Raw genomic sequence first — 19,863 nt, 5'->3', positions numbered from 1 at the left:
ATCTGGGACGGTTGGATCAGAGTCCGCGGGGCGTACCGCCAGGATCTGGGACGGTTGGGTCAGAGTCCGCGGGGCGTACCGCCAGGATCTGGGACGGTTGGATCAGAGTCCGCGGGGCGTACCACCAGGATCTGGGACGGTTGGATCAGAGTCTGCGGGGCGTACCGCCAGGATCTGGGACAAATCCCAAGAAACAGTCATACAGACCGAAGGAACAAAATACCAAAAGCTTTATTGATCTACATGTACACAACAGAACTATAAACAACGTAGAACTCATCAGGACAGAGACCTGGTCAGGACGTAGACCCAGTCAGGACATCAGAAGTCCTCGAACAGGTCCTCTACTGCGGGGCTCTGGGGGGTCGGCTTCTTGCTGGATCCTGGATTTGAGTCAGACCTGAAACAGACACAGACCGGGTCAGGGGGGGTGATGAGGCCGGAAATGGACCATGTGATCAGAAAGACATGGACGGCTATGGTTTTTCCTGTGTAGCAGGTCTTTATTTTCTGTCTTCTGGGTTTTTTGGATGTGGTTCTTTGTCCTGTTTCTTTAGTCTCTGCTGACCCAATGTCCATGGTTCTGGACTTCAGGATGTATGTCCCCCCACCCTGCTACCTTCTCACTGCTGGAGGACACATCTGAACCAGAACCGTGTCCAGCAGTTTCTTCTTTACGAGACATGAAGTTGCTGAAAGGAGACGAAGAGCCTCTTTAGCAACTGGAACCAGTTAGAAGGAAACATGAGACGTGTTGGAGCTGGAGGGGGACGGGGGACCACCGGAGACTCGGTGGGGGGAGGACAAGAAGCTTTCCAGCTGCAGCAAAGAGCCAGAACTCAGCTGGTGGTCCCACATGGAGCCGGAGTCCAGATGATCCAGCAACTATGGAGCAGTCCGATTCTGTATCCACTCAGGTCTGGTTCTGGACAGGATCTGTTCCTCCGTCAGACCCGAAGAGGTCCAGTTCCTTGTTCATGTGACCTACTTCTGCCTTATCTAAAAGTCACGTTTCCATGGGAACCAGTTAATACGGATCCCGGACCGGGTGCCCAGACGGATCCCGGACCGGGTTTCCAGGCGGATCCCGGACCGGGTTTCCAGGCAGATCCCGGACCGGGTGCCCAGACGGATCCCGGACCGGGTTTCCAGGCGGATCCCGGACCGGGTGCCCAGACGGATCCCGGACCGGGTTTCCAGGCGGATCCCGGACCGGGTTTCCAGGCAGATCCCGGACCGGGTGCCCAGACGGATCCCGGACCGGGTTTCCAGGCGGATCCCGGACCGGGTTTCCAGGCAGATCCCGGACCGGGTGCCCAGACGGATCCCGGACCGGGTTTCCAGGCAGATCCCGGACCGGGTTTCCAGGCAGATCCCGGACCGGGTGTCCAGACGGATCCCGGACCGGGTGTCCAGACGGATCCCGGACCGGGTTTCCAGGCAGATCCCGGACCGGGTGTCCAGACGGATCCCGGACCGGGTGTCCAGACGGATCCTGGAGCAGAAACTATCGGGATGCAGCAGCAGATCAAAGTGCTGTGATGCTGTGACGGCCGGCGGCCATCTTTATAGTTTCCATGTGGACCTGACTCCAGGAAGAGTTTCAGGTTTACAGACTGGAAACTGGAACCTGAACGCATCACGTCTCTCAGCAGGTCTGGACCGGTTTCACTTCCAGAAAAGCTCCTCGTGTCTCATGAAGGACGTTTTCCGTTGAGCAACGTCCTCATTTCTCATCACTGGTTCAGCCTGAACTTCCTCTGTGACGACCACATGAGGACACGTCCTCCGTCCAACCGCCGTCTCCGTCCAACCGCCGTCTCCGTCCAGCCGCCGTCTCCGTCCAGTCCTCTGTCTCCGTCCAGCCACCGTCTCCAGCCGCCGTCTCCATCCAGCCGCCGTCTCCGTCCAACCGCCGTCTCCGTCCAGTCCTCCGTCTCCGTCCAACCGCCGTCTCCGTCCAGTCCTCGGTCTCCGTCCAACCGCCGTCTCCGTCCAGTCCTCCGTCTCCGTCCAACCGCCGTCTCCGTCCAGTCCTCGGTCTCCGTCCAACCGCCGTCTCCGTCCAGTCCTCTGTCTCCATCCAGCCGCCGTCTCCGTCCAGTCCTCTGTCTCCATCCAACCGCCGTCTCCGTCCAGTCCTCTGTCTCCATCCAGCCGCCATCTCCGTCCAACCGCCGTCTCCGTCCAGTCCTCTGTCTCCATCCAGCCGCCATCTCCGTCCAACCGCCGTCTCCGTCCAGTCCTCCGTCTCCATCCAACCGCCGTCTCCGTCCAGTCCTCCGTCTCCATCCAACCGCCGTCTCCGTCCAGTCCTCCGTCTCCATCCAGCCGCCGTCTTCGTCCAACCGCCGTCTCCGTCCAACCGCCGTCTCCGTCCAGTCCTCCGTCTCCGTCCAGCCGCCGTCTTCGTCCAACCGCCGTCTCCGTCCAACCGCCGTCTCCGTCCAGTCCTCCGTCTCCATCCAGCCGCCGTCTTCGTCCAACCGCCGTCTCCGTCCAACCGCCGTCTCCGTCCAGTCCTCCGTCTCCATCCAGCCGCCGTCTCCGTCCAGCCGCCGTCTCCGTCCAACCGCCGTCTCCGTCCAGTCCTCCGTCTCCGCGAGCATTCAACCTTTGTTGGACCGTCGCCGCGGGGACAAAGTCTGACTGAGACGCGTCTCTGGCAGACTTTCCAAATGGACACGTTCTAAAAGAAGCTGGTAAAAGGAGGTCTAGTTACCAGGAGACGGCTGGAGGGTGGACGCCATAACAACAAGAGAATGGTTGCATAACAGGGTCTTTGAGGCCGGCGGACGCTGCAGCTGTCTCCAGACGTGTCCTCTATCCAGAAAGCATGACGTCACTTCCTGTCAGACTTTCCACCAATCAGAGAGCTTCAGTAAACGGTCCAATCAGGAGCAGGCAGAGCGGAGAGGAGAAAACGTCTGGAAGATGGAGGATTTATCAGGACAGCGGGTCGGCTGGAGGACTGGAGCCTCCAACCACATGTCTGGTTCTGGTTCTGGTTCTGATCCAGGTGGACCTCGGCCAGAATAACGTGTTTAAACTCACCGCTTCCTCTGCGACGTCTCCGGGTTCGGCCCCGCCACGTCTGGGACCGCCACATGACGGAGGCGACGTTTACGGCACGGCGCCACATCAGTGATGTCACGCAGGCTGTCGTCCAATAGGCTCGGAGCGGAGGAGTCTGAAGAGAGAAGAAGAAGATCTGAAACACAAACAGAAGCTTCTGGAGGACGACGAAGAAAAACAGAATAAGTCAGCAGGAAATCATCATCTTCATCACCTTTATCTTCGTCACTTTCATCATCGCCATCATCATCACCTTCATCTTCATCATCATCATAACCATTATCATCACCATCATCTTCATCACTTTCATCACCACCATCATCATCATCACCATCATCATCTTCATCATAATCGCCATCATCATCATCATCATCACCATCATCACCATCATCATCATCACCATCATCATCATCGCCATCATCACTATCATCACTATCATCATCTCCATCACCATCATCACCATCATCATCATCGCCATCAACACCATCATCATCGCCATCATCACTATCATCACTATCATCATCTTCATCACCATCATCACCATCATCATCATCGCCATCAACACCATCATCATCGCCATCATCATCACCTTCATCTTCATCATCATCATAACCATTATCATCACCATCATCTTCATCACTTTCATCACCACCATCATCATCACCATCATCATCTTCATCATAATCGCCATCACCATCATCACCATCATCATCATCACCATCATCATCATCGCCATCATCACTATCATCACTATCATCATCACCATCATCATCTTCATCACCATCATCATCATCGCCATCAACACCATCATCATCTTTTTCACCACCATCACTGTCATCATCACCATCATCATCATCACCACCATCATCATCATCACCTTTATCACCATCATCATCTTTATCATCATCATCACCATCATCATCATCACCACCATCATCATCATCACCACCATCATCATCACCACCACCAAGAGGAAGCGGTGAGGAAGAGGAACATGTTATTCCTGTCTGTGTGAACGTCATCATGAAGGTGTTCTGCTGCACGCCGCCCTGCGTTACGTAACTTCTGATGTCATGACACTTCATGGCGATGACATGTGCTGCAAACACAGGGTTGCCATGACAACATATATCCCATTCAGTGTCCATAAAGCCGAGCTGGAACTGGAGCTTCATGCTGCTGGGCGGACTGGTTCTGAGTGGACCCGTCAGCAGCAGGAAGAACTTCCGTGGACTGTCCTGAGGTTCTGGTTCTGATCCAGAGGAACGGATTCTGTGGACTGTCCTGAGGTTCTGGTTCTGATCCAGAGGAACGGATTCTGTGGACTGTCCTGAGGTTCTGATCCAGAGAAACAGGCCTGCTGAACCCAGGTCCAGATGACAGGAGCAGGCTACGCGGGGCTCCTCCCATCCTCCCCCTACCGCCGTTTTATCCGTGTCTGTACGTCGTGTCCGTCACCACTTCGTCTGTTTCGCGGCTATTTTCGTGGCTCTCACGTTTATTGTTGTGTTTCATGTCTTTGTGATTGTTGACATGTGTAGGTGTCGAGCTCTTCCTGCCGAGCGGACGTCGGAGACCTGGGGAGGACTCTGCCAGACAACACATCCATCCAGACTTCTATCATCCTGGGAGCTTCACAGTTTATTGTGTTTTACCTGCTGATGGTAAAATGGAAGATGCAGACGACGGTACGTCCTCTGCATCTTCATCAGTGCTGCCTGAGTACTCGTCATCCTCAGCGCCACCACCCTGTCCGCCTGCTTCAGACCACGTCCCACATTTCCTGCTTTTCTGTCCATCAGACGTCCTTCAGCAGAAAGTAGAAGACAGGATTCACTAAGTGTTTCCTGAACAAGCAACGCCTCAACAACACGAGGCCTCGGGGGAGGGGCTAACCTGGCGTCCTGCAGCTTCATGATGGTCTCCTGCAGACTTCGGATCTTTGCTTTCTTCTCATTCAGAACCAGAACAAACCGGGAGAACAGTTCTGCCTCCAGGACCTCCTTTCCACCAGCGTAGCGCTTCATCCTGAAACACACAAACCAGTTCAACCTCTACCAGTTCCACACAAACCAGTTCAACCTCTACCACTTCCACACAAACCAGTTCAACCTCTACCACTTCCACACAAACCAGTTCAAACTCTACCACTTCCACACAAACCAGTTCCACACAAACCAGTTCAACCTCTACCACTTCCACACAAACCAGTTCAACCTCTACCACTTCCACACAAACCAGTTCCACACAAACCAGTTCCACACAAACCAGTTCAACCTCTACCAGTTCCACACAAACCAGTTCAACCTCTACCACTTCCACACAAACCAGTTCCACACAAACCAGTTCAACCTCTACCAGTTCCACACAAACCAGTTCAACCTCTACCACTTCCACACAAACCAGTTCCACACAAACCAGTTCAACCTCTACCACTTCCACACAAACCAGTTCCACACAAACCAGTTCAACCTCTACCACTTCCACACAAACCAGTTCCACACAAACCAGTTCAACCTCTACCAGTTCCACACAAACCAGTTCAACCTCTACCACTTCCACACAAACCAGTTCCACACAAACCAGTTCAACCTCTACCAGTTCCACACAAACCAGTTCAACCTCTACCTGTTCCACACAAACCAGTTCAACCTCTACCAGTTCCACACAAACCAGTTCAACCTCTACCACTTCCACACAAACCAGTTCAACCTCTACCACTTCCACACAAACCAGTTCCACACAAACCAGTTCAACCTCTACCAGTTCCACACAAACCAGTTCAACCTCTACCACTTCCACACAAACCAGTTCCACACAAACCAGTTCAACCTCTACCAGTTCCACACAAACCAGTTCAACCTCTACCACTTCCACACGAACCAGTTCAACCTCTACCAGTTCCACACAAACCAGTTCAACCTCTACCACTTCCACACGAACCAGTTCAACCTCTACCAGTTCCACACAAACCAGTTCAACCTCTACCACTTCCACACGAACCAGTTCAACCTCTACCAGTTCCACACAAACCAGTTCAACCTCTACCACTTCCACACAAACCAGTTCAATCTCTACCAGTTCCACACAAACCAGTTCAACCTCTACCACTTCCAAACGAACCAGTTCAACCTCTACCAGTTCCACACAAACCAGTTCAGCCTCTACCAGTTCCACACAAACCAGTTCAACCTCTACCACTTCCAAACGAACCAGTTCAACCTCTACCAGTTCCACACAAACCAGTTCAACCTCTACCAGTTAAACACAAACCAGTTCAACCTCTACCAGTTACACACAAACCAGTTCAACCTCTACCAGTTAAACACAAACCAGTTCAACCTCTACCAGTCCCACACAAACCAGCTCAACCTCTACCACTTCCACACAAACCAGTTCAACCTCTACCAGTTAAACACAAACCAGTTCAACCTCTACCAGTTACACACAAACCAGTTCAACCTCTACCAGTTAAACACAAACCAGTTCAACCTCTACCAGTCCCACACAAACCAGTTCAACCTCTACCACTTCCACACAAACCAGTTCAACCTCTACCAGTTCCACACAAACCAGTTCAACCTCTACCAGTCCCACACAAACCAGTTCAACCTCTACCAGTTAAACACAAACCAGTTCAACCTCTACCACTTTCACACAAACCAGTTCAACCTCTACCAGTTCCACACAAACCAGTTCCACACAAACCAGTTCCACACAAACCAGTTCAACCTCTACCAGTTCCACACAAACCAGTTCAACCTCTACCACTTCCACACAAACCAGTTCAACCTCTACCACTTCCACACAAACCAGTTCAACCTCTACCAGTTACACACAAACCAGTTCAACCTCTACCAGTCCCACACAAACCAGTTCAACCTCTACCACATCCACACAAACCAGTTCAACCTCTACCAGTCCCACACAAACCAGTTCAATCTCTACCACTTCCACACAAACCAGTTCAACCTCTACCACTTCCACACAAACCAGTTCAACCTCTACCACTTCCACACAAACCAGTTCAAACTCTACCACTTCCACACAAACCAGTTCCACACAAACCAGTTCAACCTCTACCAGTTCCACACAAACCAGTTCAACCTCTACCACTTCCACACAAACCAGTTCCACACAAACCAGTTCCACACAAACCAGTTCAACCTCTACCAGTTCAACCTCTACCACTTCCACACAAACCAGTTCCACACAAACCAGTTCCACACAAACCAGTTCAACCTCTACCAGTTCCACACAAACCAGTTCCACACAAACCAGTTCCACACAAACCAGTTCAACCTCTACCAGTTCCACACAAACCAGTTCAACCTCTACCACTTCCACACAAACCAGTTCCACACAAACCAGTTCAACCTCTACCAGTTCCACACAAACCAGTTCAACCTCTACCAGTTCCACACAAACCAGTTCAACCTCTACCACTTCCGCACAAACCAGTTCAACCTCTACCACTTCCACACAAACCAGTTCCACACAAACCAGTTCAACCTCTACCAGTTCCACACAAACCAGTTCAACCTCTACCACTTCCACACAAACCAGTTCCACACAAACCAGTTCAACCTCTACCAGTTCCACACAAACCAGTTCAACCTCTACCACTTCCACACGAACCAGTTCAACCTCTACCAGTTCCACACAAACCAGTTCAACCTCTACCACTTCCACACGAACCAGTTCAACCTCTACCAGTCCCACACAAACCAGTTCAATCTCTACCAGTTCCACACAAACCAGTTCAACCTCTACCACTTCCACACGAACCAGTTCAACCTCTACCAGTTCCACACAAACCAGTTCAGCCTCTACCAGTTCCACACAAACCAGTTCAACCTCTACCAGTTCCACACAAACCAGTTCAACCTCTACCAGTTAAACACAAACCAGTTCAACCTCTACCAGTTACACACAAACCAGTTCAACCTCTACCAGTTAAACACAAACCAGTTCAACCTCTACCAGTCCCACACAAACCAGTTCAACCTCTACCACTTCCACACAAACCAGTTCAACCTCTACCAGTTAAACACAAACCAGTTCAACCTCTACCAGTTACACACAAACCAGTTCAACCTCTACCAGTTAAACACAAACCAGTTCAACCTCTACCAGTCCCACACAAACCAGTTCAACCTCTACCACTTCCACACAAACCAGTTCAACCTCTACCAGTTCCACACAAACCAGTTCAACCTCTACCAGTCCCACACAAACCAGTTCAACCTCTACCAGTTAAACACAAACCAGTTCAACCTCTACCAGTCCCACACAAACCAGTTCAACCTCTACCAGTTCCACACAAACCAGTTCCACACAAACCAGTTCAAACTCTACCAGTTCCACACAAACCAGTTCAACCTCTACCACTTCCACACAAACCAGTTCAACCTCTACCACTTCCACACAAACCAGTTCAACCTCTACCAGTTACACACAAACCAGTTCAACCTCTACCAGTCCCACACAAACCAGTTCAACCTCTACCACTTCCACACAAACCAGTTCAACCTCTACCAGTCCCACACAAACCAGTTCAATCTCTACCACTTCCACACAAACCAGTTCAACCTCTACCACTTCCACACAAACCAGTTCAACCTCTACCACTTCCACACAAACCAGTTCAAACTCTACCACTTCCACACAAACCAGTTCCACACAAACCAGTTCAACCTCTACCAGTTCCACACAAACCAGTTCAACCTCTACCACTTCCACACAAACCAGTTCCACACAAACCAGTTCCACACAAACCAGTTCAACCTCTACCAGTTCCACACAAACCAGTTCAACCTCTACCACTTCCACACAAACCAGTTCCACACAAACCAGTTCCACACAAACCAGTTCAACCTCTACCAGTTCCACACAAACCAGTTCCACACAAACCAGTTCCACACAAACCAGTTCAACCTCTACCAGTTCCACACAAACCAGTTCAACCTCTACCACTTCCACACAAACCAGTTCCACACAAACCAGTTCAACCTCTACCAGTTCCACACAAACCAGTTCAACCTCTACCAGTTCCACACAAACCAGTTCAACCTCTACCACTTCCACACAAACCAGTTCAACCTCTACCACTTCCACACAAACCAGTTCCACACAAACCAGTTCAACCTCTACCAGTTCCACACAAACCAGTTCAACCTCTACCACTTCCACACAAACCAGTTCCACACAAACCAGTTCAACCTCTACCAGTTCCACACAAACCAGTTCAACCTCTACCACTTCCACACGAACCAGTTCAACCTCTACCAGTTCCACACAAACCAGTTCAACCTCTACCACTTCCACACGAACCAGTTCAACCTCTACCAGTCCCACACAAACCAGTTCAATCTCTACCAGTTCCACACAAACCAGTTCAACCTCTACCACTTCCACACGAACCAGTTCAACCTCTACCAGTTCCACACAAACCAGTTCAGCCTCTACCAGTTCCACACAAACCAGTTCAACCTCTACCAGTTCCACACAAACCAGTTCAACCTCTACCAGTTAAACACAAACCAGTTCAACCTCTACCAGTTACACACAAACCAGTTCAACCTCTACCAGTTAAACACAAACCAGTTCAACCTCTACCAGTCCCACACAAACCAGTTCAACCTCTACCACTTCCACACAAACCAGTTCAACCTCTACCAGTTAAACACAAACCAGTTCAACCTCTACCAGTTACACACAAACCAGTTCAACCTCTACCAGTTAAACACAAACCAGTTCAACCTCTACCAGTCCCACACAAACCAGTTCAACCTCTACCACTTCCACACAAACCAGTTCAACCTCTACCAGTTCCACACAAACCAGTTCAACCTCTACCAGTCCCACACAAACCAGTTCAACCTCTACCAGTTAAACACAAACCAGTTCAACCTCTACCAGTCCCACACAAACCAGTTCAACCTCTACCAGTTCCACACAAACCAGTTCCACACAAACCAGTTCAAACTCTACCAGTTCCACACAAACCAGTTCAACCTCTACCACTTCCACACAAACCAGTTCAACCTCTACCACTTCCACACAAACCAGTTCAACCTCTACCAGTTACACACAAACCAGTTCAACCTCTACCAGTCCCACACAAACCAGTTCAACCTCTACCACTTCCACACAAACCAGTTCAACCTCTACCAGTCCCACACAAACCAGTTCAATCTCTACCACTTCCACACAAACCAGTTCAACCTCTACCACTTCCACACAAACCAGTTCAACCTCTACCACTTCCACACAAACCAGTTCAAACTCTACCACTTCCACACAAACCAGTTCCACACAAACCAGTTCAACCTCTACCAGTTCCACACAAACCAGTTCAACCTCTACCACTTCCACACAAACCAGTTCCACACAAACCAGTTCCACACAAACCAGTTCAACCTCTACCAGTTCCACACAAACCAGTTCAACCTCTACCACTTCCACACAAACCAGTTCCACACAAACCAGTTCCACACAAACCAGTTCAACCTCTACCAGTTCCACACAAACCAGTTCCACACAAACCAGTTCCACACAAACCAGTTCAACCTCTACCAGTTCCACACAAACCAGTTCAACCTCTACCACTTCCACACAAACCAGTTCCACACAAACCAGTTCAACCTCTACCAGTTCCACACAAACCAGTTCAACCTCTACCAGTTCCACACAAACCAGTTCAACCTCTACCACTTCCACACAAACCAGTTCAACCTCTACCACTTCCACACAAACCAGTTCCACACAAACCAGTTCAACCTCTACCAGTTCCACACAAACCAGTTCAACCTCTACCACTTCCACACAAACCAGTTCCACACAAACCAGTTCAACCTCTACCAGTTCCACACAAACCAGTTCAACCTCTACCACTTCCACACGAACCAGTTCAACCTCTACCAGTTCCACACAAACCAGTTCAACCTCTACCACTTCCACACGAACCAGTTCAACCTCTACCAGTCCCACACAAACCAGTTCAATCTCTACCAGTTCCACACAAACCAGTTCAACCTCTACCACTTCCACACGAACCAGTTCAACCTCTACCAGTTCCACACAAACCAGTTCAGCCTCTACCAGTTCCACACAAACCAGTTCAACCTCTACCAGTTCCACACAAACCAGTTCAACCTCTACCAGTTAAACACAAACCAGTTCAACCTCTACCAGTTACACACAAACCAGTTCAACCTCTACCAGTTAAACACAAACCAGTTCAACCTCTACCAGTCCCACACAAACCAGTTCAACCTCTACCACTTCCACACAAACCAGTTCAACCTCTACCAGTTAAACACAAACCAGTTCAACCTCTACCAGTTACACACAAACCAGTTCAACCTCTACCAGTTAAACACAAACCAGTTCAACCTCTACCAGTCCCACACAAACCAGTTCAACCTCTACCACTTCCACACAAACCAGTTCAACCTCTACCAGTTCCACACAAACCAGTTCAACCTCTACCAGTCCCACACAAACCAGTTCAACCTCTACCAGTTAAACACAAACCAGTTCAACCTCTACCAGTCCCACACAAACCAGTTCAACCTCTACCAGTTCCACACAAACCAGTTCAACCTCTACCACTTCCACACAAACCAGTTCCACACAAACCAGTTCCACACAAACCAGTTCAACCTCTACCAGTTCCACACAAACCAGTTCAACCTCTACCACTTCCACACAAACCAGTTCAACCTCTACCACTTCCACACAAACCAGTTTAACACAAACCAGTTCCACACAAACCAGTTCAACCTCTACCAGTTACACACAAACCAGTTTCACACAAACCAGTTCAACCTCTGCCAGTTACACACAAACCAGTTCCACACAAACCAGTTCAACCTCTACCAGTTACACACAAACCAGTTCAACCTCTACCAGTTAAACACAAACCAGTTCAACCTCTGCCAGTTACACAAAAACCAGTTCCACACAAACCAGTTTAACCTCTACCACTTCCACACAAACCAGTTCAACCTCTACCAGTTACACACAAACCAGTTCAACCTCTACCAGTCCCACACAAACCAGTTCAACCTCTACCACTTCCACACAAACCAGTTCAACCTCTACCACTTCCACACAAACCAGTTCAACCTCTACCAGTTACACACAAACCAGTTCAACCTCTACCAGTCCCACACAAACCAGTTCAACCTCTACCACTTCCACACAAACCAGTTCAACCTCTACCAGTTACACACAAACCAGTTCAACCTCTACCAGTTCCACACAAACCAGTTCAATCTCTACCAGTTCCAAACAAACCAGTTCAACCTCTACCACTTCCACACGAACCAGTTCAACCTCTACCAGTTCCACACAAACCAGTTCAGCCTCTACCAGATCCACACAAACCAGTTCAACCTCTACCAGTTCCACACAAACCAGTTCAACCTCTACCAGTTAAACACAAACCAGTTCAACCTCTACCAGTTACACACAAACCAGTTCAACCTCTACCAGTTAAACACAAACCAGTTCAACCTCTACCAGTCCCACACAAACCAGTTCAACCTCTACCACTTCCACACAAACCAGTTCAACCTCTACCAGTTAAACACAAACCAGTTCAACCTCTACCAGTTACACACAAACCAGTTCAACCTCTACCAGTTAAACACAAACCAGTTCAACCTCTACCAGTCCCACACAAACCAGTTCAACCTCTACCACTTCCACACAAACCAGTTCCACACAAACCAGTTCCACACAAACCAGTTCAACCTCTACCAGTTCCACACAAACCAGTTCCACACAAACCAGTTCCACACAAACCAGTTCAACCTCTACCAGTTCCACACAAACCAGTTCAACCTCTACCACTTCCACACAAACCAGTTCCACACAAACCAGTTCAACCTCTACCAGTTCCACACAAACCAGTTCAACCTCTACCTGTTCCACACAAACCAGTTCAACCTCTACCAGTTCCACACAAACCAGTTCAACCTCTACCACTTCCACACAAACCAGTTCAACCTCTACCACTTCCACACAAACCAGTTCCACACAAACCAGTTCAACCTCTACCAGTTCCACACAAACCAGTTCAACCTCTACCACTTCCACACAAACCAGTTCCACACAAACCAGTTCAACCTCTACCAGTTCCACACAAACCAGTTCAACCTCTACCACTTCCACACGAACCAGTTCAACCTCTACCAGTTCCACACAAACCAGTTCAACCTCTACCACTTCCACACGAACCAGTTCATCCTCTACCAGTCCCACACAAACCAGTTCAATCTCTACCAGTTCCACACAAACCAGTTCAACCTCTACCACTTCCACACGAACCAGTTCAACCTCTACCAGTTCCACACAAACCAGTTCAGCCTCTACCAGTTCCACACAAACCAGTTCAACCTCTACCAGTTCCACACAAACCAGTTCAACCTCTACCAGTTAAACACAAACCAGTTCAACCTCTACCAGTTACACACAAACCAGTTCAACCTCTACCAGTTAAACACAAACCAGTTCAACCTCTACCAGTCCCACACAAACCAGTTCAACCTCTACCACTTCCACACAAACCAGTTCAACCTCTACCAGTTAAACACAAACCAGTTCAACCTCTACCAGTTACACACAAACCAGTTCAACCTCTACCAGTTAAACACAAACCAGTTCAACCTCTACCAGTCCCACACAAACCAGTTCAACCTCTACCACTTCCACACAAACCAGTTCAACCTCTACCAGTTCCACACAAACCAGTTCAACCTCTACCAGTCCCACACAAACCAGTTCAACCTCTACCAGTTAAACACAAACCAGTTCCACACAAACCAGTTCCACACAAACCAGTTCAACCTCTACCAGTTCCACACAAACCAGTTCAACCTCTACCACTTCCACACAAACCAGTTCAACCTCTACCACTTCCACACAAACCAGTTCAACCTCTACCTGTTCCACACAAACCAGTTTAACACAAACCAGTTCCACACAAACCAGTTCAACCTCTACCAGTTACACACAAACCAGTTTCACACAAACCAGTTCAACCTCTGCCAGTTACACACAAACCAGTTCCACACAAACCAGTTCAACCTCTACCAGTTACACACAAACCAGTTCAACCTCTACCAGTTAAACACAAACCAGTTCAACCTCTGCCAGTTACACAAAAACCAGTTCCACACAAACCAGTTTAACCTCTACCACTTCCACACAAACCAGTTCAACCTCTACCAGTTACACACAAACCAGTTCAACCTCTACCAGTCCCACACAAACCAGTTCAACCTCTACCACTTCCACACAAACCAGTTCAACCTCTACCAGTCCCACACAAACCAGTTCAACCTCTACCAGTTCCACACAAACCAGTTCAACCTCTACCAGTTCCACACAAACCAGTTCAACCTCTACCACTTCCACACAAACCAGTTCAACCTCTACCAGTTAAACACAAACCAGTTCAACCTCTACCAGTTACACACAAACCAGTTCAACCTCTACCAGTTAAACACAAACCAGTTCAACCTCTACCAGTCCCACACAAACCAGTTCAACCTCTACCACTTCCACACAAACCAGTTCAACCTCTACCAGTTAAACACAAACCAGTTCAACCTCTACCAGTTACACACAAACCAGTTCAACCTCTACCAGTTAAACACAAACCAGTTCAACCTCTACCAGTCCCACACAAACCAGTTCAACCTCTACCACTTCCACACAAACCAGTTCAACCTCTACCAGTTCCACACAAACCAGTTCAACCTCTACCAGTCCCACACAAACCAGTTCAACCTCTACCAGTTAAACACAAACCAGTTCAACCTCTACCAGTCCCACACAAACCAGTTCAACCTCTACCAGTTCCACACAAACCAGTTCAACCTCTACCACTTCCACACAAACCAGTTCCACACAAACCAGTTCCACACAAACCAGTTCAACCTCTACCAGTTCCACACAAACCAGTTCAACCTCTACCACTTCCACACAAACCAGTTCAACCTCTACCACTTCCACACAAACCAGTTCAACCTCTACCTGTTCCACACAAACCAGTTTAACACAAACCAGTTCCACACAAACCAGTTCAACATCTACCAGTTACACACAAACCAGTTTCACACAAACCAGTTCAACCTCTGCCAGTTACACACAAACCAGTTCCACACAAACCAGTTCAACCTCTACCAGTTACACACAAACCAGTTCAACCTCTACCAGTTAAACACAAACCACTTCAACCTCTGCCAGTTACACAAAAACCAGTTCCACACAAACCAGTTTAACCTCTACCACTTCAACACAAACCAGTTCAACCTCTACCAGTTACACACAAACCAGTTCAACCTCTACCAGTCCCACACAAACCAGTTCAACCTCTACCACTTCCACACAAACCAGTTCAACCTCTACCAGTCCCACACAAACCAGTTCAACCTCTACCAGTTCCACACAAACCAGTTCAACCTCTACCAGTTCCACACAAACCAGTTCAACCTCTACCAGTTCCACACAAACCAGTTCCACCTCTACCAGTTCCACACAAACCAGTTCAACCTCTACCACTTCAGCACAAACCAGTTCAACCTCTACCACTTCCACACAAACCAGTTCAACCTCTACCACTTCCACACAAACCAGTTCAACCTCTACCAGTTCCACACAAACCAGTTCAACCTCTACCACTTCAGCACAAACCAGTTCAACCTCTACCAGTTCCACACAAACCAGTTCAACCTCTACCACTTCAGCACAAACCAGTTCAACCTCTACCACTTCAGCACAAACCAGTTCAACCTCTACCAGTTCCACACAAACCAGTTCAACCTCTACCAGTTAAACACAAACCAGTTCAACCTCTACCAGTTACACACAAACCAGTTCAACCTCTACCAGTTAAACACAAACCAGTTCAACCTCTACCAGTCCCACACAAACCAGTTCAACCTCTACCACTTCCACACAAACCAGTTCAACCTCTACCAGTTAAACACAAACCAGTTCAACCTCTACCAGTTACACACAAACCAGTTCAACCTCTACCAGTTAAACACAAACCAGTTCAACCTCTACCAGTCCCACACAAACCAGTTCAACCTCTACCACTTCCACACAAACCAGTTCAACCTCTACCAGTTCCACACAAACCAGTTCAACCTCTACCAGTCCCACACAAACCAGTTCAACCTCTACCAGTTAAACACAAACCAGTTCCACACAAACCAGTTCCACACAAACCAGTTCAACCTCTACCAGTTCCACACAAACCAGTTCAACCTCTACCACTTCCACACAAACCAGTTCAACCTCTACCACTTCCACACAAACCAGTTCAACCTCTACCTGTTCCACACAAACCAGTTTAACACAAACCAGTTCCACACAAACCAGTTCAACCTCTACCAGTTACACACAAACCAGTTTCACACAAACCAGTTCAACCTCTGCCAGTTACACACAAACCAGTTCCACACAAACCAGTTCAACCTCTACCAGTTACACACAAACCAGTTCAACCTCTACCAGTTAAACACAAACCAGTTCAACCTCTGCCAGTTACACAAAAACCAGTTCCACACAAACCAGTTTAACCTCTACCACTTCCACACAAACCAGTTCAACCTCTACCAGTTACACACAAACCAGTTCAACCTCTACCAGTCCCACACAAACCAGTTCAACCTCTACCACTTCCACACAAACCAGTTCAACCTCTACCAGTCCCACACAAACCAGTTCAACCTCTACCAGTTCCACACAAACCAGTTCAACCTCTACCAGTTCCACACAAACCAGTTCAACCTCTACCACTTCCACACAAACCAGTTCAACCTCTACCAGTTAAACACAAACCAGTTCAACCTCTACCAGTTACACACAAACCAGTTCAACCTCTACCAGTTAAACACAAACCAGTTCAACCTCTACCAGTCCCACACAAACCAGTTCAACCTCTACCACTTCCACACAAACCAGTTCAACCTCTACCAGTTAAACACAAACCAGTTCAACCTCTACCAGTTACACACAAACCAGTTCAACCTCTACCAGTTAAACACAAACCAGTTCAACCTCTACCAGTCCCACACAAACCAGTTCAACCTCTACCACTTCCACACAAACCAGTTCAACCTCTACCAGTTCCACACAAACCAGTTCAACCTCTACCAGTCCCACAAAAACCAGTTCAACCTCTACCAGTTAAACACAAACCAGTTCAACCTCTACCAGTCCCACACAAACCAGTTCAACCTCTACCAGTTCCACACAAACCAGTTCAACCTCTACCACTTCCACACAAACCAGTTCCACACAAACCAGTTCCACACAAACCAGTTCAACCTCTACCAGTTCCACACAAACCAGTTCAACCTCTACCACTTCCACACAAACCAGTTCAACCTCTACCACTTCCACACAAACCAGTTCAACCTCTACCTGTTCCACACAAACCAGTTTAACACAAACCAGTTCCACACAAACCAGTTCAACATCTACCAGTTACACACAAACCAGTTTCACACAAACCAGTTCAACCTCTACCAGTTACACACAAACCAGTTCCACACAAACCAGTTCAACCTCTACCAGTTACACACAAACCAGTTCAACCTCTACCAGTTAAACACAAACCACTTCAACCTCTGCCAGTTACACAAAAACCAGTTCCACACAAACCAGTTTAACCTCTACCACTTCAACACAAACCAGTTCAACCTCTACCAGTTACACACAAACCAGTTCAACCTCTACCAGTCCCACACAAACCAGTTCAACCTCTACCACTTCCACACAAACCAGTTCAACCTCTACCAGTCCCACACAAACCAGTTCAACCTCTACCAGTTCCACACAAACCAGTTCAACCTCTACCAGTTCCACACAAACCAGTTCAACCTCTACCAGTTCCACACAAACCAGTTCAACCTCTACCAGTTCCACACAAACCAGTTCAACCTCTACCACTTCAGCACAAACCAGTTCAACCTCTACCAGTTCCACACAAACCAGTTCAACCTCTACCACTTCCACACAAACCAGTTCCACACAAACCAGTTCAACCTCTACCACTTCCACACAAACCAGTTCCACACAAACCAGTTCAACCTCTACCACTTCCACACAAACCAGTTCCACACAAACCAGTTCAACCTCTACCAGTTCCACACAAACCAGTTCAACCTCTACCAGTTAAACACAAACCAGTTCAACCTCTACCAGTCCCACACAAACCAGTTCAACCTCTACCAGTTCCACACAAACCAGTTCAACCTCTACCACTTCCACACAAACCAGTTCCACACAAACCAGTTCCACACAAACCAGTTCAACCTCTACCAGTTCCACACAAACCAGTTCAACCTCTACCACTTCCACACAAACCAGTTCAACCTCTACCACTTCCACACAAACCAGTTCAACCTCTACCTGTTCCACACAAACCAGTTTAACACAAACCAGTTCCACACAAACCAGTTCAACATCTACCAGTTACACACAAACCAGTTTCACACAAACCAGTTCAACCTCTACCAGTTACACACAAACCAGTTCCACACAAACCAGTTCAACCTCTACCAGTTACACACAAACCAGTTCAACCTCTACCAGTTAAACACAAACCACTTCAACCTCTGCCAGTTACACAAAAACCAGTTCCACACAAACCAGTTTAACCTCTACCACTTCAACACAAACCAGTTCAACCTCTACCAGTTACACACAAACCAGTTCAACCTCTACCAGTCCCACACAAACCAGTTCAACCTCTACCACTTCCACACAAACCAGTTCAACCTCTACCAGTCCCACACAAACCAGTTCAACCTCTACCAGTTCCACACAAACCAGTTCAACCTCTACCAGTTCCACACAAACCAGTTCAACCTCTACCAGTTCCACACAAACCAGTTCAACCTCTACCAGTTCCACACAAACCAGTTCAACCTCTACCACTTCAGCACAAACCAGTTCAACCTCTACCAGTTCCACACAAACCAGTTCAACCTCTACCACTTCCACACAAACCAGTTCAACCTCTACCAGTTCCACACAAACCAGTTCAACCTCTACCACTTCAGCACAAACCAGTTCAACCTCTACCAGTTCCACACAAACCAGTTCAACCTCTACCACTTCAGCACAAACCAGTTCAACCTCTACCACTTCAGCACAAACCAGTTCAACCTCTACCACTTCCACACAAACCAGTTCAACCTCTACCACTTCAGCACAAACCAGTTCAACCTCTACCAGTTCCACACAAACCAGTTCAACCTCTACCACTTCCACACAAACCAGTTCAACCTCTACCAGTTCCACACAAACCAGTTCAGCCTCTACCAGTTCCACACAAACCAGTTCAAACTCTACCAGTTCCACACAAACCAGTTCAACCTCTACCACTTCCACACAAACCAGTTCAGCCTCTACCTTTTCCACACAAACCAGTTTAACACAAACCAGTTCCACACAAACCAGTTCAACCTCTACCACTTCCACACAAACCAGTTCAACCTCTACCACTTCCACACAAACCAGTTCAACCTCTACCAGTTCCACACAAACCAGTTCAGCCTCTACCTGTTCCACAAAAACCAGTTTAACACAAACCAGTTCCACACAAACCAGTTCAACCTCTACCACTTCCACACAAACCAGTTCAACCTCTACCAGTTAAACACAAACCAGTTCCACACAAACCAGTTCAACCTCTACCACTTCCACACAAACCAGTTATACCTCTACCACTTCCACACAAACCAGTTCAACCTCTAC

The 19,863-nt window shown here is 48.2% G+C and overlaps 1 protein-coding gene across 1 annotated transcript in view; it reads right to left on the bottom strand.

The window, feature by feature from the left end:
* Nucleotides 1-212: 212 nt before the first annotated feature.
* The window catches only part of xrcc4 (X-ray repair complementing defective repair in Chinese hamster cells 4), a 104,235-nt gene continuing 84,584 nt past the window's right edge, over nt 213-19,863 (bottom strand). Inside the window, exons 5-8 of the mRNA XM_079256204.1 lie at nt 4,972-5,103; nt 4,731-4,882; nt 3,055-3,190; nt 213-400 (exon numbers count right to left, since the gene is read on the bottom strand). Coding sequence (XP_079112330.1) covers nt 322-400; nt 3,055-3,190; nt 4,731-4,882; nt 4,972-5,103 — 499 coding nt within the window. The 3' untranslated portion in view covers nt 213-321. The remainder of the gene's footprint in view (nt 401-3,054; nt 3,191-4,730; nt 4,883-4,971; nt 5,104-19,863) is intronic.

The sequence above is a fragment of the Telmatherina bonti genome (assembly GCF_933228915.1).
Source record: "Telmatherina bonti genome assembly, chromosome: 17".
Lineage (NCBI taxonomy): Eukaryota > Metazoa > Chordata > Actinopteri > Atheriniformes > Telmatherinidae > Telmatherina > Telmatherina bonti.
Note: the sequence above shows the minus strand (reverse complement) of the source record. Positions and strands in the feature narration are given on the sequence as shown.